Raw genomic sequence first — 23,725 nt, forward strand, 5'->3', positions numbered from 1 at the left:
TAAATTAAAATTGGTAGTTCAACAACTGGTAGTTCGACACAAATGTATTTACATACACAGCCTTAACTTTATATTTAAATTAAAAAAAAGTTGCAGTGTCTTAAAACTAAAGGTGGTGGTGAATTAAAAAAAATAATGTTATTACTTTTAAACATCTATTAAATTAATATTCGAAACATCACAATATATTATCCTAATACTTGATATATATAACAAGCATAATCATTACCTAAACATTAATTTCATAACTAAGTAAATGCAATGTGTTCATGACAACAGCATAAGTTATTGTGCTCTGCTTTGTTTAGTGTTGTGAATTATTGTACAAAGGCACTGACAACAATTGAACGCAAGTGTTTTACATAATTCTCATATGAGTACTCAAAGTATTTAATTAATACAATATTAATAGAAAATCATTAACACTTATAAAAACTTATACCCAACATTGGTTTCGGTTAATTTCATGAAAAACATTGTTACAATAATTGATTTATATTTGTATACTCTTTTAAAACACACAATAGTACCAAACACTAAAATATTTTTTATCTTTTAATATGTAGGTCATCTAATATCTATTGTATAAAAGTGCATTGTTTATCATCAATTTAATAATATAATTTGTGTCAGACATTAAAATTTGTATGTGACTATATCTAATTTGTACCATTCAATGTATTTAACTATACAAATATATTGTCTAAAATGAGCAATAATATGGAAAAACCCAAACATTAAGATCCAAATTATTAACATTGAAAACTTATTGCAAATTCACACTGTTCGATTTTAGATGATTTCTATGTATTTTATAACATATTGACAACAAAAATGTAGAACCAAAGCAATCAACATTTTATGACTGAATAATCGATTTATATGAAATTTGATTAAGTCTGTTCAGGCGGACTCAATTGCCTTCGATTAATTAAAATCAACATGTGTGAACTAACCACTATTCCAAATTTAAGGTATACAATTTAATTTTTTTTTTTTTAAATAATTGACAAATGTGCAGAATAATATAGGCTATTGCCATAAACTTAGCTAATCAATTAACACCACTTCTACAATAAAAAGGAACATCATTTAAATGGAAAGTTTTAAGGAAAAGAAAAAACTCATGCCTTTAAAAATAACTAAAACACTGGTTACTAGTGTTTAAAAATCTAAATACTATAATTATTTAAAAACACTCAATTGCCTGTTATGAACAAAATAATACAATCCTCGCAACTCACATATCGAGATCGAATATAAGATCATTTTTAAATTTTATTTCTAAATATTTTCCTTTATTTAATCTGTCGGGATTATAAAGGTCGGTATTATGTTTAATAGTACTACACGTAACTTTTGTTTGGTTATTTTGTATATTATTATCCATTTTTGTACTGTGTGGAATAGGTGCCGATTTCCATATTTCAGGTTGGTTCTCTTTTGTGTTACCATTTCTATCAATTATATTCAGAATAGATGAATCTTTGTTTATATTAGTCTCATCATTCTTATTTGCATTTTCATCTGTATTACTGTCATACTGAAGATCACAATCAGACATGACATACTTGCATTCTTCTGCATCTGAAGTGTCCACTACTCCACTATCGTGTCTTTGTTTAAGAGCAGATTTGAGCCTGGATCTAGAAGTCTGCAAAATATTAAATTTATGTCTTATTATGTGCTTAAAACTAATAACAAGGCAATAGACCACTATTTATAGCATTAATTATTGTATTTAAAAAATATGCTGGAAATTACTATACCTGATGTGCATTTACAGAGTCATCTTCAGCTTCACTCTCACTTCTACGCCTTTCTAAATTACGTTTTTTACTCTTCTTACGTTGATTTTTTCTTTTTTGGCCTTCAATTGATGAATTGTATCTGAAAAAATTAAACAAGGAATTAATACATTATGTTTAAAATATTATTATCATAGAAAAAAAAAATATTGTTAACTCACCTGTAAAACTGTCTTGCAATGACGTCACTAAATCTAACAGTTTTTTTCAAGCTTGATTCTTCAGGAATACAGTCAGAGCTAATGTAGTCCATTGATGATGCAACATCTCCACAACTTGATTCAGAAAAACTTCTCATCATTGCAATAGGTTTGCGTAGAATACTCTTGGCTCCATTTTCAAAGGTACCATTTTCAGTCCATACAATATCTCTTTCATTTTCATCTTCTTTATTAGCATTATGAGATGTTGATGAAACAACAATGTTAGTTTCACTTCCTAAGTTAGTTACTTCAACAACAGGACTTGAACTAACTTCTTCGGAAGATTTAATATTATTTTGTATTATGTGTTCTTTTAAAGGTTTCTTAAGTTTAGACACATCAAAATATTCCATTTTCAAATCGCCTTGTAATCCTATTTGGAATTTTTCAGGAATATTTCCACCTGTTTCAAGTTGTAAAATAACATTGTTATCCCAAGCTTCACCTACTGCATTTTCAAAATTAATATCATGATCAAACACAATAAAGGCTGCATAATGTATTGGTACGAATCCTGATCCAATAGAAGTAAATTTAATATATACTTTGTTTTCAACATTTTTAACCTTAACAGAATCTGTTTCTGTATTTTTAACATGAAAGGTGAATGCCACTATATCATCTAGTGCATTATAAGTATACGATGGGAATGTATACCCAATATTGGAAAGTAAAAATTCTTCATCAACTATAGGAGACGTTTCTTTTTCCTGAATTGAAGATAAATCTGGATTTTCACTAGTTAATGTTATTTCTTCTACAAGATTATTTTTTCTAGAAGATTCTTCATCACTGTTTGAATTTTCTTCACTCTCTACACCACTGTCACTCTTCTGACAAGTTATTTTATTAGACGATAATTTTTTTCTAATCACTGGTAGTGACACAATTAACATATGCTTTGATTTATCAAATGTCGCATTTCCACATTCATCATTGACAGAATAAGGGAGATCAAGGTTAAGTTTATACTTTGCAGGTTTTTCTGAGATCAGAGTTAGATTTTTTTCCCGAACATCTAATACACAGTCCTTGGTTGATGATAAAAGTGGTAAATTAATTTCAATAGTTAAATTACTTGGAATTGCAGAATACTGCTTACTATCTTTGTGGTAAGTAAAGTCTTGAAAATCTACATTTTGTTGCTGTTTAATTACATATTTAGGTACTGTATAACCTTTATCAGATGAATGAGTAAATTCTTTTTTACTATTCTTTGCTTTTTTTCTATGTTGTATGTTGTATGTGACATTTTCTTGAAGGTGCTCTTTATTTTCTTGGTATATATGTTGTGGGTAAAGTTTTTCTAAGACTTCTGGTGTAAGTTCTTGATTTTCTTCATCAGTTGGTGGTTTATAATTTGGATCTTCTTTTCTTATAACAGCCGGTGTAGTCATGCCTTTATAACAGGCCTTTGGAAAACGACAATTATTACTATCGAAATGAATACCATAGGTTTTTTGTAGTCCATCAAACGCAGTGTTGTTTACTAACTCACGGAATCGTTTGTTAACCTCAGCCATGCGCAATGTATCTGGGTGAAATACTACATCGTAAATAATACAGCGTTCTCTTTTGTGATTAAAATCTTCCCTTGGTGGAATTATTGTATAAGGAAGTTGCCAGTTCATTCCTTTTTGGCCATTTCGTTCTTGTACGGTACAAGACGGTTTGTCCACATTCTCATTGCTGCAGATATTGATAAAAGCTTTTCTCTCTCCGGCTACACTTGTTTTAATGACATAACCACCCTTTGGATTAATAAATGTTACGTCGTAACCACGTTCCTTTTCTAGTTGGGTCATTTCTTTTTGATAGATTGCTTGATTCGCCGGGTCACGTACTTCATCGCAGTACTCAGATAGTAGATCTCGAAACTTCTTATTTTTCATTGCATCTTGTATCGCCTCTAAGTCGGCTCGAGTGAGAGATGATTCTTCATCACGAGGTTTTACTCCCGTTGCCATTTTGTCTTCCCAGCACTATTTTCTCTTTCTAGCAATTTATAAATAAACACATTAAATACGCATAAACACGATAATTTTCAGCTGACGGCCACAGAGTTCGCATGTGACGTACAAGAGTAGGACGTAGTCATTCAAAAGATTTTTTTCGTAGCGCAATTTGATTGGTCGATTCTTGGTTATTTTCCAGTTGTCAATTGTCAATGTTTACATTACAGATTATAACGTATCGTTTTGTTTAGATTACCACAATCAATTTACATTTTCCAAGCAATGTATCCAATGGTAATTGAAAAACAAACTACTACAAAACAAATTATCATCAAGAAAATTCTTGCCTATTTTATTTTATACACGAATAGCAATATTTATGTAAAAATCTAGAACTTTCGTTGATTTTTTATCATGATTTCGATATTAGTAGCAGGCTTTTATTTTAAAAGAGATAAATAATCATTGTTTGTATCTTTACCTATTAATTAAATAAATTGCTTTGCCTTTTATGTATTCATTGTAATATTTGATAAATTAGTTCAGCGGAGTTTTGGATAATTTAGCCAATTTTATATTCACATTGTTTCTAGTATTTTCCATTAAATTATAACTCGTATTTTATATTCCATATTCAATTTAAACATAAGTAATATTGATAACCAAGAGTAAGAAAAGAACGTCTGTTATCAGAAAATATTTCTAGCTATATGCTATAATATATTAAATACTATAAAGTGAAAATCCGTAAAAAATAATTTTATATTTAAAAATAATTGTAGTTGTCTCTTAAAACGCAGCTGTCATTTGAATTTTGACTTTTAATTTAGTTCTTATTTGGGAAAATGTTTTGTTTTGTAATAAATTTGAATAATAATTGAAGTCAATATCAATAATTATTCAAAAAATTCTTATTATAAAATAAAGTATAACTCAATCTTAACAATGAGTAGAAATATTTATTGTTTTTCTAAATCTTTTCTGTCACAAATACAAAAAATATCTTCCACTAGGTTATATGGAAGATGGATGCATAGGAAACCAGCTAAAGTTTTATTACCATTCGAACCTGCCTCCCAAGTGAGCTTAAAAAAAGAGGAAGTTATTGATATCGGTACTGATGGTTTCAAACAGAACAAAAATGAAACAAACGAAACCAAAACTGGCGGTGTCAAAAAGAACAAAAATGAAACAAACAATCCACTCATGCCGGTAGCAAGTCAAAATAACTTTAAGCTATTAAAGGAAAAGAAGAATATTGAATTGAAAAAAAAGAAGTTCTATTTGAGTCAAAAAAAAGTATTTGATGATAAAGGTGAAATTATTTATGAAAAGTTAAAGGAAAATGATGGAAGAATAAGGTAACTTCTAATATTTATTTATTTCAATTAGTTTTTTATTATTGTAATATTACATAGAACCTATTAAAATCACTAGAATAACACTTTATTATTTTGCCACTGCAAAGGTGTAATAAAAACAAGATTGAACATAGATTTCTCAGTTTAAGCTTTATAGCAACCATTTTCATTACATTTGATACTAAACAAGTTAAATTTACATTTTTTTTTTAATTTGATAAATGATAATCTGATTGAAGACTCAACAAAAAAAAATTGATACAGTTAGTAACATAGTTCTTTTAAAAATAATAAAATATTTAATATAATTAATAATACATTTTAAATGTATATTTCAGTAATCTTCTTGTGAAACTAAAGTCTAAAAAGGAAAGATTAAGAGAGGGGCAAATGTTAGTTGAAGGCTGGAGATTAATTGTTGATGGCTTAGAAGCAAATTGTATTCTAAAATATGTAATATTCAGCCGCATAGAAGATTTAAATAGTTTAAGGCCGTTCCTGCCTAAAACTGGAGTTCAGTTTTATAAAATTCCATATAAAGAAATAGAATTATGGTCTGATGTAGAGACATCACCTGGAATCTTTGGTATGGTAGAAATAATAAAATTTATAATTAAAAGTTAAGATTGACTGCAAATAAATAAAAAATAAATGTTTTCTTAAATATTCTTTGTATCAAAAATTTTAAATATAATATGAATGACTAATTAATTTGATTTGTTTAAGGTGTATTTGAAATTCCTAATGTTGACAATATTAAGAGATACTCTAATCCCATACCACTGCAATTTATTTGTGATAATATTCGCACACCGGGGAATTTAGGGGCCATTCTGAGGGCTGCTGTAGGAGTTGGAACAGAAAAGATTTTGCTTACAAAAGGTATTCTACTCTATATGTTAGAACTCTTTTTTTATTGTTATAGTTAATTCAAAAATGTCATTGATAGTGGACAAAAACAATCTATTTTATTTAAGAACCTAAAATTATAATATAGTTGCTCTGTTTGAAATAGTTTTTTGTCATATAAGTTATGTTGAGATTAGATTTTTGAAATATCTTAAAATAAAGTTTATACCAAGATTTGTAAAATGTTAATTCTAAAAAATGCTTATTTAAGTATTTTTAGAATTAACATTTAATATTAACAAGTATTTAATATTAAAATTATTTATTATTGTAGGCTGTGTTGATCTTTGGGATCCAAAAGTTATACGAAGTGCATCAGGAGCTCATTTCAGACAACCAATCCATACTTCAGTTGATTGGGAAGAATTGCCTAATTTATTGGACCAAGATACATCAATATTTATAGCTGATAATAACACTAATATACCAGAAACAACAGAGTTAGAAAATGTGATTGGCAACAATTTACCGGTATTGCCATATTACGGCATTGATTATGCCAATTTGAAACATGTAACACTAATAATAGGAGGAGAAACTGAAGGAATAAGTGAAAACAGCTACAGGTAATGGTCTTTATTTCTATATGTCAACATCTGTCACTTGGTTATAATTTAATTGAGGACAGTGCAGTGTGACTAATCTGACATGACATTTAACCATCCTAACATATGAGTGAGATATGGTCCCATCATAAAACTCTTTAACAAACTCAGTGCTTGATGGTATTGATCTATATTGCCAATTCTCTTTCCATAGTAAGAGTGTCTTTGTTTCTTTCCATATATATATTTTAATAAAGATTTGCACATATATAGATTTATTGTGACATCTATGATTCAAGAAAGTTAGTTTGGTTTAGGGACAATGTTCTTATTAGTGTTATTTGACTATCCATCAAAAACAATTTTAGTTTATATGTATAGATTATTATGTTTACAGATTAGCTGCAAACAAGAATGGACTTCGGTTAAATATACCGCTGCAGAAAGGGGTTGACAGCTTAAATACTGGAATGGCAGCAGCTGTTATAGCTTTCGAAATCAAGAAACAATTTATTCAAGCATGGTCAAAACGTAAATTGAATCAAATAGAGAATACTGTGACTTAGGTGTCACAGTAAATTATAAGTCATGATGGATAGATATGTTATATTTACATAATAGAAACTGAAAATAAAACTTACCTATGTATTGTTTTGGGTTTTTTATTATTTCATTACATTGTTTTTAAGAGTAATGTTATGTAATTTTCGTTGGAAACAATGAAGTTTACATATAGACAAAATAATGTTAGTTCAATAAGTACCTATTTGATTTTAAACAGATTTTAAAAAGAAGCAATATTCATAAATTTGTTTTATTTCATTCTGAATTTTAAAAACGAAAATACATAAATATTTATAGAAATACAAGTAGAGTTGAAAAAATTAAATAGACACATTTCTGTATAAAAAAATTTAAGCTTATATATCTTTTCTTACATATATATTCAAAAATAATACTATAGTTATTTTCTTATTGAAGCCGGTTCTCGAAAGCTTCTAGACATAGGTACAGTTACAAGTGGAAAATGCAAAATATATTTTTATGATATTCACTAACGCCTGTAATATCACATTTTCGTATTTATTACCTTTCTCATGTATTGGGTCAAAAATAGGGTTGACTTTTGTAAAATTATTATTAGATTTTTTTTAATAGCAAAGAAAACTGGCAAATGGTAAGTGGTCTCCACCGCAGTCTCCATAGACATTGGCATTGTAAGAAATATTAACCATCCGTGATCCGTGACATGGTCAATGTGCCACTAATTATGGAAAAGTTTTGTCCCTTGTGCCAGTTACACTGGTTGACTCACCGTTCACCGAAACACAACAATACTAAGTATTGTTGCTTGACAGTAGAATATATAATGGGTGATACTAATGTAATAGCTGAAGATACTTACTATAAAAGCTAAGCCTGATATTTCATAGTAAATTTAAGTCTTACAGTATTATCTCCTTTTATATCGATTTCGGTAAAGGGATTTCTTTGACCAAACATAAAACAAGATGCACTCTGTTTTCTTGCTCTCATAATCTTGTGTGACTGCAATACGATATGATCCGTGGAGATTTGGAGTTATTTTGAAAATTATTTGTCCAGCTATGTATTTAAACCCTTTATGCTCTGCAGCCATATACACTAACCATTAGACCAACGAGGCAGTTAAAAGTTGTTACAACACTGTCTGAGTCATTGTGTAAAATTGTTAAACGTATTTATTTCAGAAAAGTTTGTAATTAATAAATTAAATTAATATTATATTAAAATTATTTTGAAGCCTGTTCAACTTGTTTAATTTTAAATGGCAGAAATATAATGAAAGTACAAAATACAACCTTTTTCTATCATATCAAATTAAAATTTTTTTTTTTTATTTATCAATAAAGTATCTTTAATTTTAAACGAATTGAATGTGCCATCTATATTAGTAAAAGTGTATTTTTGTTACGAATATCCTGTCTTCTGTGGCGATGTAGGTACTTTGTAAAGTAATATTTTGCCTAGATGGAGCTATGAGCTTGTTTTTAGTTTAAATAATTGTAAAATATGAATTTAATGATCGCAATACAACTTTCATCGTGATAATGAAACTAACATTTTAATTTACTTTTTTTTATTTAATAATTGTAAACTTTAAAACAAAATTATATAATTAATAATTATAACAACAATTTATTTTTAATATTTTGACGAAAAAAATAATAATGTGCTTAGCTTAAAAATAAGAGTATGGAAGCATAATTACAATTATAAGTTATAACATTTCTTAGCTAACATAGAATGAGCATCAATATCAAATAACGTCATGAAATGCGCATTTCACCCAAAGGCACTAGATCACTAGTCTATGTAGCCCAGCGCCAATTCTAGCAATTATTGTTATGACTGAATGGTGCATGTAATATGTACTAAGGGTGTACTTATGTAAGAGTTATGCTTTTAATCAAAAATATTATTTTCAGCCTATTTAAATAAACTGTTATTTAATACGTAATGTAGGCGGTGTCATGTGTATTTAGAAAGGAATTAACAAGTTAAAAATGAAAAAAAAAATTCGTTACTCGTAATTATTTTTTATATTAATTTATGATTATTTTTATCCATGAAATTATAAAAATACGTAATTTTTTTATAGTTTGGGTTTCTATGGGTAACAAAAGCGTTCAATTTTAAATAAGCTTCATCAATTTTACACGTGGCGTATCTAGAACTAGGCAAAAGAATTAAGGGAATCTTCAAAGGAGAATTCTTAGTACCTAGTTAAGGACGTTCGATGTGGAAAGGAGGCGTCGTCGGTCAATACTGTAGGTGGCGCGGTGCGGGCGCGGCGCGCAGGCGTGGCCCCCGGCCCTCTACCCCCGCCGCCGGCCCACTCACGCAACTCGCGAGTCAGCCGCCGTGCGCTGTGATCGCGCGCGACGAAGCTTTCGTAGCCGCTCGAGTCATGTGTAATGTTTTCATCACGGAGGAGATCTGTCAGTTAGCTTTCGGAGTCGACATCTCGTATCATGAATGAATAAATTATTCCAATACAACGGTACGTGCTTACGCATCGCGCTCGTACCCAGGGAGGACAGCTTTCGCCAAGTGACTAGTTTTTCTCGTAAGCTTGTGGCCGTTGACACTGCAGCGTACGGGTCCCGCAGTGTGCAAGTGTGTGGTTGATTAGCGAGCGTAATACGAGGACGTCAGCTGAGTCGCGTAAACATTAGCCTCACCAAGTTTAACTGACGAGATCATGGCTTTGCCTCTATCGTAATTTTTCCAACTAAAAACGTATTCATTTTAAGAAGTATACCAATATGCGGCGCCTCGTTTTGCTGTTATTGACAGGTAAGAGTATTTTTATCACATTGCTATAGATCGTTTAAGTATTATGAACATATTGAAATTTATTAAAAATATAATTTTTAGAAACTCATCTTATATTTTATTAAGAAATCTGTGATGTTAACAAAAGTTACGTAAATTTAAAAGTCTCTGATATATAAAATGCCTTCGAAAATGCTGAATGAGATACTATTCCTAATTTGAGAAGCTTCTAAATAAAATACCTACTCAATCTCTACAACCTCATTTCAAATGAAAATTATGTTCGTAAAACTTTGTATGGAATGTGTAATATTTCACTAGCTTTTATTACAAGTTGACCCGTATCAGTGAGGCCCGTATACTAAAGAATAAAATAAAGATTTATAAAACCACTTATAAGAACTATATATTTTAGACTGACACTAAAGTAAGTTGATTAAAATATTTCATATTAACAGATTAAAGTTTTTATTCCACACAATGTTTCGAAATTAAAAACGCAACTTCGATAAGAACATTGAGGATTACGCGTAATTGTAAAAGTTTTTGTAAGAGCCTACTTGAATAAATTTAATTTTGGTTTTGATTTTTGTTATGTATATGTATTTCGATTTCATTTTGAAGTAACACTGAATTACTTTTGTTAGTATGAGGTGGCATTTTCAAGTCACATTTAATAAAATTAATAGTATTTAACCATAATTAAAATATATTTAGTGTAACGTTAAAGTAATTCAGCTTAAATTCAACAATTGAAGATAAAACTTATAAAAGCTCATTCCAATTTCAACGACAGGTGCTGAATGCAGGTAGACTAGAGAGGATTGTTTGGCCGAAAGCAAAAAAATAATAATGCATTGACCATATGGCTCGAAGCTGTAAGCATTTCTAAAGCTTTTAGGAGAGAAACATGCTAATATGTTGAATAAAATTCTCCCATAAGCCCGTAAGATATTGATTATTGTATGAAATCTGGGTATACTTTTGCTAGCTATAAAATGGAATGAATTAAACTTATATACGATTTTCAAAGTATGGTAAGATAAAATTTAATCAAATAAAAAATTATTTATTTAATCATTTCAATTTAAATTGGATTTATAATTAATTATCCAAATAATCTATACAATAGTATAATAATATGAATATACGTATAAAATTATTAAAAACTTAAAACTGTAAGTACTATTTCTTGCCGGTTCGGTAGAATCTACATTCTGAACCGGTGGTAGCTTTAATGTATGTTAGTACTTTGACGACCGAGCTTCGCTCAACTCTAATGATCAGTTATGATTTGATTTCGTGAACGACAAGAAATACACCTAAATAATTAAAATTAATTATCAAAACATTATTTTAATACAAAATTTAAGTCAAATCATTAGAGCCGTTTTCGAGATATACTAAATATACAAATTCAATATGCACAACAATTGCTTGTTTAAAATTATAAGATTCTGTAAAACGACGCTTCAAAAAAGCAGGTAATGTAAGAGCCTGCTTATATAGTTCCGTTGTATTCTAGTTCTATCTACTTAGTGTTCAATAAAAAATATATTTTCTTATTTCTTTAGTAGCTATCTGGAAAAACTCTGTCTCGAACAGATGATAAGTATGTATGTATATAGTAATGATAAGTCACAAAGTTTTTTCTTGGAAAAGTTAGGAAAAAATTCCGTCTTGGTTAGGGTCCTCATCAATCATTTTTATATTTTGACATCGCTTTAAGTTCAAGATGAAACTTGAGCACATGAAGTATATAAGTACGTAATTATAGGTACATATGTAAACAGCGTCTTAGTAAAACACCAGAAGTACTTTGAAACGCAATAATCTATCAGAATTTTAATGGCTTGAGCAATCATCGAGGATTTTATAGGATTGCCATATCTACTTCCTATTGCTCGATTTAGCAGTGATATGGAAGGGGAGTAAATATTCATCATCATCATATGATAATATTATCAATAATGTATTGATATGATCATTGACAATCATTGTACGAGTATAAGGACGAAGAAAAACAATAAACTTACGGATATAAACGGATACTAACTCTTGTTTTTTAAAATAAGATTTATATTTATTAATTGGCAGAGATAAGAGTACTTGTAGATTATTATGGAATCGAAGTAATAAACTATCTGTTATGGATAGGGATTAATAAGCATATGTTACATAATATATATGCTATAAAAGGTATTCATTGCTCGTAACCGCGTGGTGTAGAGAAAATACATCCCAAGTTGCAACTGCCACTTTTTTCTACACTTAAAAGACGGATGCTTAACGCACCTGGCCTCTTAATTTTTTTTATATGTAGGCAGAATCTTAACATGAATTTTAAATTCTTGCATAGATTTCGTTTTACTCGTAGTTTCGAGTTTTATCTTCGTAATTTATAGGTATAACGAGATTGATAACGGCTTAATAAAAACGATAATTTCTAATGTTCCCACAACCGGGCTCATTAAATTTCCACCGACTTGGAGCTAAATTAAAACATATTATAATAAATTTAACTTTCAATACCAGTTGCTCTAACTGCTTGTACTAATACAGTAATATAATTAATATTTAATGTATTTAGGGAAACTTTGCAAGTAGAGAGTTTCTTAAAAGTGGCTGTATAAACTCTTAAATATTTTAAGAAATGGTTCTCTTCGTACGATTTACGACCTTGAATCTATTGGAGTTCCTTTATTTTCGTCAGTTAGTCTATTTTGGGGTGCTGACAGTAAGCATACCGAATGGTATAGAAGGAACCGATAAGTAGTCGGGGCGCCAGCTTTCATCTCTACCGTAGTGTGTGTTTACACTCGTCGAGTTGCGCCAGCGCATATTAAGCAGTGTACAGATAGGTGCTACATAGTAGAATCGTTTGCCATGTGTTTTATATTTTTGTTTATTAAAATATTAATTAAATTAAATGATTACTAAGTTAACATACGCTTATTAAACTCAAACTACCAAATAGGAAACAATAAAAAAATATTAGTTATCATTTATAAAATATATATATTTTCATCATTTAACAGAGTATAATAAAAAGTAGGTTTTTTTTTAAAATTAAGTGAAGTGAGTTTTCCGGCCCTTTTTATTATGTGTGTACATTACCCAAACAGATCAAGGGTCTTGATCGCAAATGGCAGTGACGTTTACTGCTTCATTCTTGCTCTCTTTCATTCACGGGTGATGTGACGGCTGGATGCCATTATCTTCAAAGATAACCTATTTATTTATTGCCCTTCTCGTGAATATCGGTAAATGTGCATAATTTATGGACGTAACCCAAATTTATCAATTTCGGACTGACTATTTAAAGAATAATAATTAATAAACCATGTCATCATAATTAAGTAACAGGTATTTACGTACCTGCAATGTTTTTCGTATATATATTTTACGAAGATGCGTTGTAATTCTATAATGTAACTCAATAAATTAACTGATAAAAAATATTCTACGCAAACGAGATTTCCCAGGTGCAAATGTATCTTATTTAAATCTCCCCGGTAGCCCGAAACAATCCTGCTTTATGTTACATATTACGTAAGTTCCCTCATTTCTTGTATATATTATACAACCCCCTGTTAAAGAAAAAATATATCACGTTAATTTTATTCGCAAGCATAAGTTTATCTGGATTTAATAACATTTTGCTTTCTAATTTTTGTTTTAAAATTATTTATAATATATTTTGTATATTATGTATATTACCGTATATGTAACTTTTAAATCCAAAATAAACTGCCTTTGATAGCCTGCAAAAAAAACGCTTACGTAAATACTTCATTTGCTGAAGAGGCTCGTAGTATCACTACTGACGGCACCCTATCTATTTTGCAAAAGCTTTTTATAGTGTTTGAGCTTTAATTGGTTTGTGACCAACGTTTTTTCAATTAAATTAATGTAATAGTTTAAGTTATAGTAATCTATTGCGATTATAATGTTTTTCTCATGTACCTACACAATATTTATAATACATAATAAAAAAACAGTAGCTACATTCATACATATATATACATCATTTTATCTCAAAGTATCGTGAGGCTTTGCAAGAATTTAATTCTTTGCGTTTCAAAAAGATATATATGTACATATATTTGTACGTTACCTTGACGTCGACTGTAAACCAATTCCATCAAACGAGTAATAGCATAAAGATTAAGTTTTGATTAAATTCTATTTAGATTTTTTTTTGTTTAATTAAATATTACATAAAATGTAGGTAACTATTATCTTTAATACTGTGGAATGGAATATCGTCCTATGGATTGATGTCATACTAAAAAAACAGAATTAGAATTTCCAAACAAACCCTTACAAGCATCGTTGAATCGACATTTTAAAGGTCAGGAAAGAGGTTACTCTTTCTTTTTAGCAAAAGCGAAGAAAAAGATTTGGAGCGTATTCTACTATGCTGTCTAATTTCGCAAAGCACAAGGTGACATATTCACCCAAAAGAGATTGTCAGTGGGTAGAATATGTGGATCTTAACCGAAAATTGCGGCTTCAAATCAATAAATACAAATGAAAAGTAACTGTTGTAACTTAGTAGAATTTTCTCATTCTTAATTTAACAAAATCGAGCTATTTAAACCTTATTTTATTCTATTCATTCAATTTTAAGCTGCTTAAAATTGAATTATTTAAAAACTCGAACAGGACCAGCTTGGTATATAAACTCCTATATCTGCTCTTTAACAGAACATAGTAGTGAGACATTTCCGGACAGTTTTCCAATCAACATTTTTGGTGTATCTGTTGTAGTTATGTCCCGTTCGCCGGAATAAAGGCCGGAGTGACTATTTCCTCTTTGACTAGATTGGCATTTGCTACAGCTCATATTCGAGTTATATCTCGAATGAAACATCAATATAAAATTGAGACTACGTCTTTCATTCAAATGTTAATTTTTTAAAGAATAGGTAGGCATATGGGCAATTAGACCATCTCATGGTAAGTGAAGCCGAGATGGCCCAGTGGTAAGAACGCGTGAATCTTAACCGATGATCGTGGGTTCAAACCCGGGTAAGCACCACTGAATTTTCATGTGCTTAATTTGTGATTATAATTCATCTTGTGCTTTACGGTGAAGGAAAACATCGTGAGGAAACCTGCATGTGTCTAATTTCACTGAAATTCTGCCACATGTGAATTCTACCAACCCGCATTGGAGCAGCGTGGTGGAATAAGTTTCAAACCTTCTCCTCAAAAAGAGGAGAGGAGGCCTTTAGCCCAGCAGTGGGACATTCACAGGCTGTTACGTATGGTAAGTGGTCACCATCGCCTATAAACATTGATGCTTTAAGATATATCCTTACATTGCTAATGCGCCACCAACCTTGGGAAATAAGATAATATGATCCTCGTGCCCTATAGTTACTGTAGTTACTTGTGCTAGCTGAGTTACATTCAAACCGTTATATAACAATGTATTGCTGTTTTGTGGTACAAAATAAAGTAAAATATAATGTAATAGTAGTTATTCAGTAAACTATAATTCAAATATGCTTACAATCGTTTTCAATCGCCATTTTACTGTTTGTAAAATGAGAAAGTAGTTTCTGTGTCATTCCGGAAAAATACAAGTGCAGGAAAATTACCATTAAATAAAATATATATAAAATTAAAATTATTATATAAATAAAATTAATAATAATTGCGGTATAATTTGAAAAAAAAGGTAAAAATCTTTAAATACTAACTATTTCTTAGTCTATAATTGGTTTCTAGTTGTAAGATTGCTTTTTACGCTCGAGTTTAACTTCGGAGCACTAGTCTTTGTTCAATTACGAGACGATTCAAATGTGAAAAGTTTAAGCTTACAATTAATTCTCATAGATCCATAATTTTTTACGAGTCCTTTAAGTAATTAGTTTTTAATTCGAAATAAAAAGAATATAACTTGCTCGGATTATCTTTTATCTCTTATAAAATACACCATGAATTGAGGTTAGTAGATATACTACGTCAGTCTTAATCAAAGATTGCGGACCAAAGACAAATACGGGCAAGCACACAAGTAAGTTTTCAAGTTAAGTAAGTTAAGCTTAATTTGTGTTCATAATTCATCTCGTGCCTGGTAATGAATGAAAACGTTATAAAGAAACATGGATGTATAAAATTTCACTACTTATGTATCCACCAACTATCACTTGAGCAGCGTGGTGGAATAAGCTTTTATTTTTCTTCTCATACAGAGAATAGGTATTTGTTCAACATTCGGACATTTACTACCTAAAAGACTGCTATAATTAACCCGACGACGATAATAATAAAAAGTTGACTTGAATAACTCAAATATCTCTCTCAAAAACCGTTTAAATAAAGTTGAAGGCAAAATTGTTTTTATATAACAAAGAAGTCGATAAGAAAGGACAAAAGACTGCGTAAATTATAATTATCGACCTTGACGGGCCGAGGGCTGCTTTGCACAGTCGGCACGTGCGCAAAGTAAAACGATAATGATAGAGTAGCTGTAGGGGATTCATAATGAACTGAATAACTAATTCAAGCTATTGCACTTTACGTCGCGCAGAAGCCCTTTTTGCGGCACCCTAAGCTCTATTGTCCTTACATAATGTTCTAGGGTTATTTCGAGATTGTTTTTATTAAAATATTTTGAAAGGTCATTTCTAAAACAAGCAATTAATTGGCTTAAGAGTGTTGGTTTATATGGTCATTTAAAAGTACATTTTATGTTAATGCAATGTAAATTGAACTCGTCACTGTGCCTTTGAATACATGGATAATATTACCGTAACAGCCTGTGAATGTCCCACTGCTGGGCTAAAGGCCTCCTCTCCTCTTTTTTGAGGAGAAGGTTTGGAGCTTATTCCACCACGCTGCTCCAATGCGGGTTGGTAGAATTCACATGTCGCAGAATTTCAGTGAAATTAGACACATGCAGGTTTCCTCACGATGTTTTCCTTCACCGTAAAGCACGAGATGAATTATAATCACAAATTAAGCACATGAAAATTCAGTGGTTCTTGCCCGGGTTTGAACCCACAATCATCGGTTAAGATTCACGCGTTCTTACCACAGGGCCATCTCGGCTTTTTTATGGATAATATTATTATAATATAAAGCTTACGTAATTTTACTTAACATTTTTTATGTAATAGGCTAGCAGATATATGCAAGAGCTTAAAAATGTAATATGTTGCGTGTAATTGGGTCAAAGAGGCGAAGGACGAAGACTTCGTGGGATGGGGAGGGTGTTGTTCCACAGTGCGTTAGAATTGGTTGTATTCCAGCCCACGATATTACAACACCACATTTTGTGCTGAAAACTTTATGGAAATGTGACTTACGATCACGACCCCTTTGGCAAAAGAAACTTGGCTACATTTTGCTTTCTCATCTACTGATGTATATTTTATTATTAAGATATTTAAACAAACCCACTTTAGTACTATCGATCAAAATGGAATCCTGCCATGACTTGGCGTGGAATGTAGCATCGGGTCAATTTAATTTATTTTATAGTTGACACAGTGAACTAAAAAAATAATAAAAATAAACGATAAAATGTTGTATGCGGTTAATATTATAACATTAGGAGAGGGGCGGGATGGACAGTAATAAAATTTGATTACACTTGGTCATAAATCTTTTTTTTCATTATCTCACTTGGCGTCGCTGGCCCAGTCTCTGGCGCGAGAGACAGCGCCTAAATCCCCATATTTTGACATACATACCCACCGTATTTATGACACATGGCGCGTCTCTACCGATGTGACATGAGATTTATGAAGTACCATATGTTCTCAGAAGATTGGATTGCTTTTATGCAACAGAAATTCATACGTTACAACAAACTGTTGCAACAGGTTATTAAAATCTTAATAATACTTAAATTAAATTTTAATTTTTGTAATATTTATTTGATGTTCTGTTTGGTATCACAGTTTATATTTATAAAACTTTAAGAAAAAAGGTTATATTTCTAATTTCTGTTACCGTTACCTAACTAACCATGCCGATTGTTAATTAGTATGATCAGTCCCACGCTCATTGAATTCCGTAATTTAGAACAATTAATACCTATTAGGTTGATATAATTTCAACCATACGTCGATGAGTCAAGTTTGATATTTACCTAGAGATTAGAATTCAATCTTTAAATTATTTTGTATGAAGTTTATCTATTATATTAATATTCTGCATTTGCTTAATTTTCTTTTAAATTTAATTTGACTTAGCGTTCCATTATTGTTAGAGTCTAAAAACATAAAGTTTTGTTCAATTAAACTATTCCTTATTTATTGCTACATGCGGGGGTTCAGGCTTCTTTGGGGAGATGCATTAGATCTACAATTTGCTGAGTAACGATAAGCGTAGGGGTGCCCTAACATTAAACTGCTATGCAATGTAAGTGTGTTTGTAAAGCTAAAGATTTATCGTTTTATCTGAATGACATTTTACCATATACAGTTTATTTATGACACACCCCTTCAAACTTATTATTACTTTTCATAAAATAAATAAAGAAACGTTCTTTTTTTAAATAAATAAATGTAATTCTATATTTATAATAAAACACATATAAAATTAAAATGTGTCGTTAGCGGCCTGAGAGACCTTATTAAATATTATATTTTAGCTACTTATCGTATCTACAGTCTTAAAGGCGAACGCTCACTTCCCGCCTGTAAATGAAATTAATGATTTTTCAAATGGCATTTATTTTTCATACAAGTAAAATATTTAGTCGGGGTCCGATAATATGAAGTGATTATACAGCCATGTGTTACTTCCGGGCGGATCGTCGGTCGCCGGACGCGTCCGAACATGGAAAGCATTTTAAGCACTGATACCGTCTCGTCCATTGTTCCATTTATTTTGAGCCCGACCTATTGATCCTCCGCAATATCAAAGCACCGTTTATATTGGGTCGTTATAGTTCCTGGCTGGTAAAAAAGCCTTTATGATCGCATTTCAGATGACTATAAATGGTTTCATGTTAAATGTTTGAGGTTAAGCTATTTTATATCTCACGTTATTTCGTATTATTACCATATAATGATTTTAGTCTATAGGATTACTTTTATAAGAAACTTAAAATATAACATTTGTAATTACTTCGCATGCCATTTCTCTAGGTAATTGTGATTGTATTTGGATTATATAGTTGGTATATGTATGATTGTATATAGTTCACAGAACCTTTACTGAGTAATGAAGTTAGGGTTGTTAGATTTTATCTAACTAAATGCCTTAGTTTAGTTTATTATATTATATAATATTTTTGTTCATTATTTGCATTATTTTATTAGATTGTTATAGGTATAACTTGGTTACCATTTTTCATAAAAACTAAAAAAATGATAAGCGCTTAGATTTTAGATTTATTTAGGATCTTGATAAATTGTTCTATATTTGTCTATGTTAAACATTATGTAATCCCTATTTACTATAAAATAATTTAAGCTACCCGAAAACCCCTTCCATAAAAAATATTTAAATCATTGTTCACTCATTTCATTCGACATATGCAAGACATATCGTTGAGAGCAAAATTAAACAAAATAAAGCACATGAAAACTCATTCGCGCTTTGAACCCGCGATCTTCGGTTAAGATGGACATATTATATCCACCGTATCATCTATTTTGTTTTATGTTTCATTTATTAACTGACTCAATGAAAAAAATATAAATTAAAAACAAAGGCAAAAATGTTCGACAACCCTACGATGCGCACGAAGCCCCATAATGTGGGTAGCTCAGTAGCAACCTGATACAAATCTCAAATGAAACACGAAGCTCATTTAGGGTTCGATAGTTTAAGAACGTGTATATTGTTTATCAATACAGAAGCACTTTCGCCATTTATTTTCTTTACCTTTACAATATTTTTCCTCCCAACACTTTGATAAAGTATTTCTATGTCGAGCTAAATAATGTCTCTACTTCGCTATAATTTGCATACAGAAATATTTACTCAAAAGTATTGTAAAAAATTGCGTCGCGACACTACTTTAGTTTTTAATAAAATATCAAAGGTAAAGGTAAATTAGGTAAGATTCTCAAGTAAAAAATGATTATGTAACCTATAAAGTCAAGATTTTTTAACTTCTGATCAGCAATTATCTTCATAAGTATTTTCTAGGTTGTAATATAAATAAGTCTTAATTCATAACTACATGATTCGAGTTTTTACCCATTTTAAATTTCTAAATTAAAATTTACTTCTATGCGAGTATGATTATCGTGTTTGAGCTATGAGTCGGAGTACGAGATCTGTGAGACAGCAGTGTCGGTATTTGGTTCACATTGTCGCCCCGGCCGGCGCCACATTGCAGGGGGATTATCCCAACTTCACCCCACATAACAAATATACTGGATTGTGTGTTTTATTTTTTCCAGATTTTACGACATGTAGTCCGTATAAATTGATTCAAAGAATGCTGTATATATAAAACGAATGAGTTTATTTAATCCAATTCGAATATTGCGTAAGTTAACACATATAGACATACATAAACACATACATATAGATATAATCTGAATGACTTGCAAAGTTGAATTTTGTTAAACTTTGTGTTTTTATATGAATTTATGCAAAAGCAAATCGCATTATAATAGCTTTTCTATATTATATTTGCTTATATGTATTAAATTTATCTAATTTGTATATCTTTTATATGAAATGGTTTTAATAATAAGCCTTTAAATTAAAATCTTACAATTTCGCTTTTTATTCGGATTTCGAAATTGTACCAGGAATACTTAAAACAGCTTATCTGTATTTTGTAATTCAAAATCTTTCATTAGGATCGAAAATGTTATGATGGATAAAAAAACGAATGTTACCTACATATATTACACACATTCAAGTCTTTTTATACAAATATATAAAAAGACGTCTTGAGGTGACAGGTACTTGCACTGAGTACATTGGCTGCGAACGGTTAGAAAGATCGCTTTGCTGTATAGACATTGCTTTATAATATTTATATAGACTTGAACTATATGTGAATACATTATGTATGAAACATGTAGCTTTAAATTAAATAGTAATCATGCAAAGTCGGATTGCAGAAACATGTATATGTAATTCGATAATAATTGAATATCGTTCGTATTAAATATTCCGTTTATTTCGATAGAAAGAAGACATTGAAAGTAATCCAAATGATGTTTTTGCTTACGTGAACATCTGCGACCTTAGACATTGAAAAAGGGGCGACCCTTCCACCCTTAACTATTTATTTGGTTATCGACTCCCCAAAGTCATTACGAACTCGTATAATTTGTTTTTTTATCGCCCTTTGCAAAACGATAGTTTTCGTAAAAGACGAATGGTTGGACAAAAATATTTCAAGTGATGTGAAAACTATGTAGTTTTTAGAACAAGGAGTGTCGCTAAATTACAAAGAAGATCTTAATTTTGTGCCATATCTAGAGTAAAATACAGATAATGTTATAAACGTAATTGATGTCAGCGAGTTCACATTTATATTTATTCATGAATGACATATTATTGTGCGTATTGAGATAATATACAAACACAATTAATTTATTAACTGAACATTAAATTAATATGATTCTCACTTAGAATGGCTTTTGTTATTTTATATAGTATTTATATATTAAAGAATTATTTACATTGAGGCCCTTAATAAGTATATTCGAATCAGAATGAATTAATTAAGATGATTAAATAGATTATATTATTAAATAATGAAGTTACATAGTTAATTTTAAAAGACGGTTACTTATTTAGATTAATAGTATTTTCATGAATTTCAAAAGACTCGAGATTCTATCAAAATTATTTAACCACGAACATAAATGATTGATGGGGGATGCCACGCGACTTCACATGCGTCAATTTTCCATGTCTGTTTCAATCGGTTTGCTATCGTGCCGTTCTAGTTTCTCCTTCTCACCTTAGGGACGTAGCGTGGAATTATATAGCTTAAAATATCCTTAATAAGTGTACTTTCTATCTTACTTCAACTTACGTCCTTTTGTCGAAAAACTAATTATTCAAAGTGGAGTGATAGAAATTAGTAACCAATTTTGTTATATAAATATGATAGAACTCCTTAAAATTACTACACTAAGAACTACTAAAGACTAAGAACATTCAGTTATTAACGTAGAGTGACAGCTACCGCCTACTCCTACTAACAATTCCATAACAATTTTTATAAAAGTTACGGTTGGAATTTATTTATATATTATTATTGCTACCAATTACTATTTCTGTCATATTTATTATTTATTGAACTAAAATCTAACATCTTTTTATATTCGGATATATTTTGATTGTTTAAAAGTGACATCACTCCTAAAAAAATTATGTAATGTTAATAATCAGACTAAATCTCTTGTTGTATTTGAAATTAAATAAAAAAGGCATCAGAAGAAAGGAGATGGCGTGAAGAGGCATCATGCGAACCGTCAAGGCGGGGGCGGCTAGTGCAGAATATTCTTCCCGACTGTACTGGCCGTCGTCGTTTTTGGACTCTACTACCACTTACCAGCAGGCGGAGTAGTCATTTTTACCATTACATAATTTCATTAATGTTACGCCGTTTCAATACTTGTATTGTATTAATTCACAACGAATACCGTAAACAAAAACGCTTTAAAGAACTTTTTAAATTCTGTTAAAATTAAAATAAATCTTTTTGTCTTCGCCTGGTACCGCGACCAGTTTTGGAATAAATATGAAACAATTAACTCTCCGAATATTTTTCCATTGCAAGTAGCCTTTTTCAGTTTGTTATTTCTTTTACTTGAATTGTAATAAAATCTTGATTCATTCTGAAGAAAAGTAATGTTTTCTCTAACTTTAAAAGAATAATTCTCTTGATGATATCTTGCGTCAAGTTTTCCCATTTTTTTAAAAAACATTACTGTTATGTATTAATAAATATAAGATGTTTCTAGCTGTCCAAAGAAGCTTTAACTTTAAAATTATTATCTAGAAAACCAAGAAATAATAAAATAAAAGCCTCAGTACTTATTCCGAATATTAGTCAGAAGGAAATATTACATAAGCTAATATTACATAAGCCGACGTAAATAAAATACGTGAATTTTAATCAAACGTTGCGGTTTCAAATTTAAAAGAGGCACCTGAGTTTTCATTCGCTTATGTGTTTATTATCATCTCGTGCTCAGCGGCAAAAGAAAACATCGTGATGTAACCTGCATATATCAGATACAAATTACCACTAGAAGTAGAGTGGCGGAATAAACTCCTAATCGTATCCTTAAAGAAAAGGAATTTTCTCAGCCGTGGGACAATAACAGTCTGTTACTTTTACGTTAGATAATAGCATTTAATGGATAAATATTTTTTCCTACTATTGCTAGGAATTTGATTATTGTAAGTTAAGTTGTTAAATATACCTAAGATAAATACTTAAAATTAATTGGAACTAATTTTAGATTAAAGTAAATAAGTAGGTTAGGGATAATTTTTGCATTTAAAAAAGGGACATAGTTTTTTTTTTTTTTATAGAATAGGAAGGCGGACGAGCATATGGGCCACCTGATGGTAAGTGGTCACCAACGCTCTTAGACATTGGCATTGTAAGAAATGTCAACCATCGCTTACATATCCAATGCGCCACCAACCTTGGGAACTAAGATTTTA

At 30.3% G+C, this 23,725-nt stretch overlaps 3 protein-coding genes across 5 annotated transcripts in view; 2 read left to right on the plus strand and 1 right to left on the minus strand.

Moving 5' to 3' along the window:
• Nucleotides 1–456: 456 nt before the first annotated feature.
• Nucleotides 457–4,106, minus strand: LOC126769968 (protein kintoun). Its single transcript, XM_050489038.1, has 3 exons — nt 1,970–4,106; nt 1,770–1,890; nt 457–1,654 (listed from the first exon to the last, which is right to left on the minus strand). The coding sequence occupies exons 1-3, from the start codon at nt 3,976–3,978 to the stop codon at nt 1,241–1,243; spliced, it is 2,544 nt and encodes an 847-aa protein (XP_050344995.1). The 5' UTR covers nt 3,979–4,106; the 3' UTR covers nt 457–1,240.
• Nucleotides 903–7,434, plus strand: LOC126770028 (rRNA methyltransferase 3, mitochondrial). Of its 2 annotated transcripts, XM_050489150.1 has the most exons (6): nt 903–974; nt 4,980–5,327; nt 5,666–5,913; nt 6,054–6,209; nt 6,511–6,802; nt 7,179–7,434. In XM_050489150.1, exons 1-6 carry the CDS (start codon nt 943–945, stop codon nt 7,345–7,347), a joined length of 1,245 nt encoding a protein of 414 aa, XP_050345107.1. In that variant the 5' UTR covers nt 903–942; the 3' UTR covers nt 7,348–7,434. The 2 variants fall into 2 exon arrangements, with proteins under 2 accessions (XP_050345107.1, XP_050345106.1); XM_050489149.1 differs by lacking the exon at nt 903–974 and having other exon boundaries at nt 4,792–5,327.
• Nucleotides 7,435–9,684: 2,250 nt separating this feature from the next.
• Nucleotides 9,685–23,725, plus strand: part of LOC126769938 (transmembrane protein 132E) — a 73,440-nt gene continuing 59,399 nt past the window's right edge. For both annotated transcript variants that reach the window (XM_050488954.1, XM_050488955.1), the window contains exon 1: nt 9,685–10,120. In XM_050488954.1, coding sequence (XP_050344911.1) covers nt 10,090–10,120 — 31 coding nt within the window. In that variant the 5' untranslated portion in view covers nt 9,685–10,089. The remainder of the gene's footprint in view (nt 10,121–23,725) is intronic.

This window comes from Nymphalis io, chromosome 8, assembly GCF_905147045.1.
Source record: "Nymphalis io chromosome 8, ilAglIoxx1.1, whole genome shotgun sequence".
Taxonomy (NCBI): domain Eukaryota; kingdom Metazoa; phylum Arthropoda; class Insecta; order Lepidoptera; family Nymphalidae; genus Nymphalis; species Nymphalis io.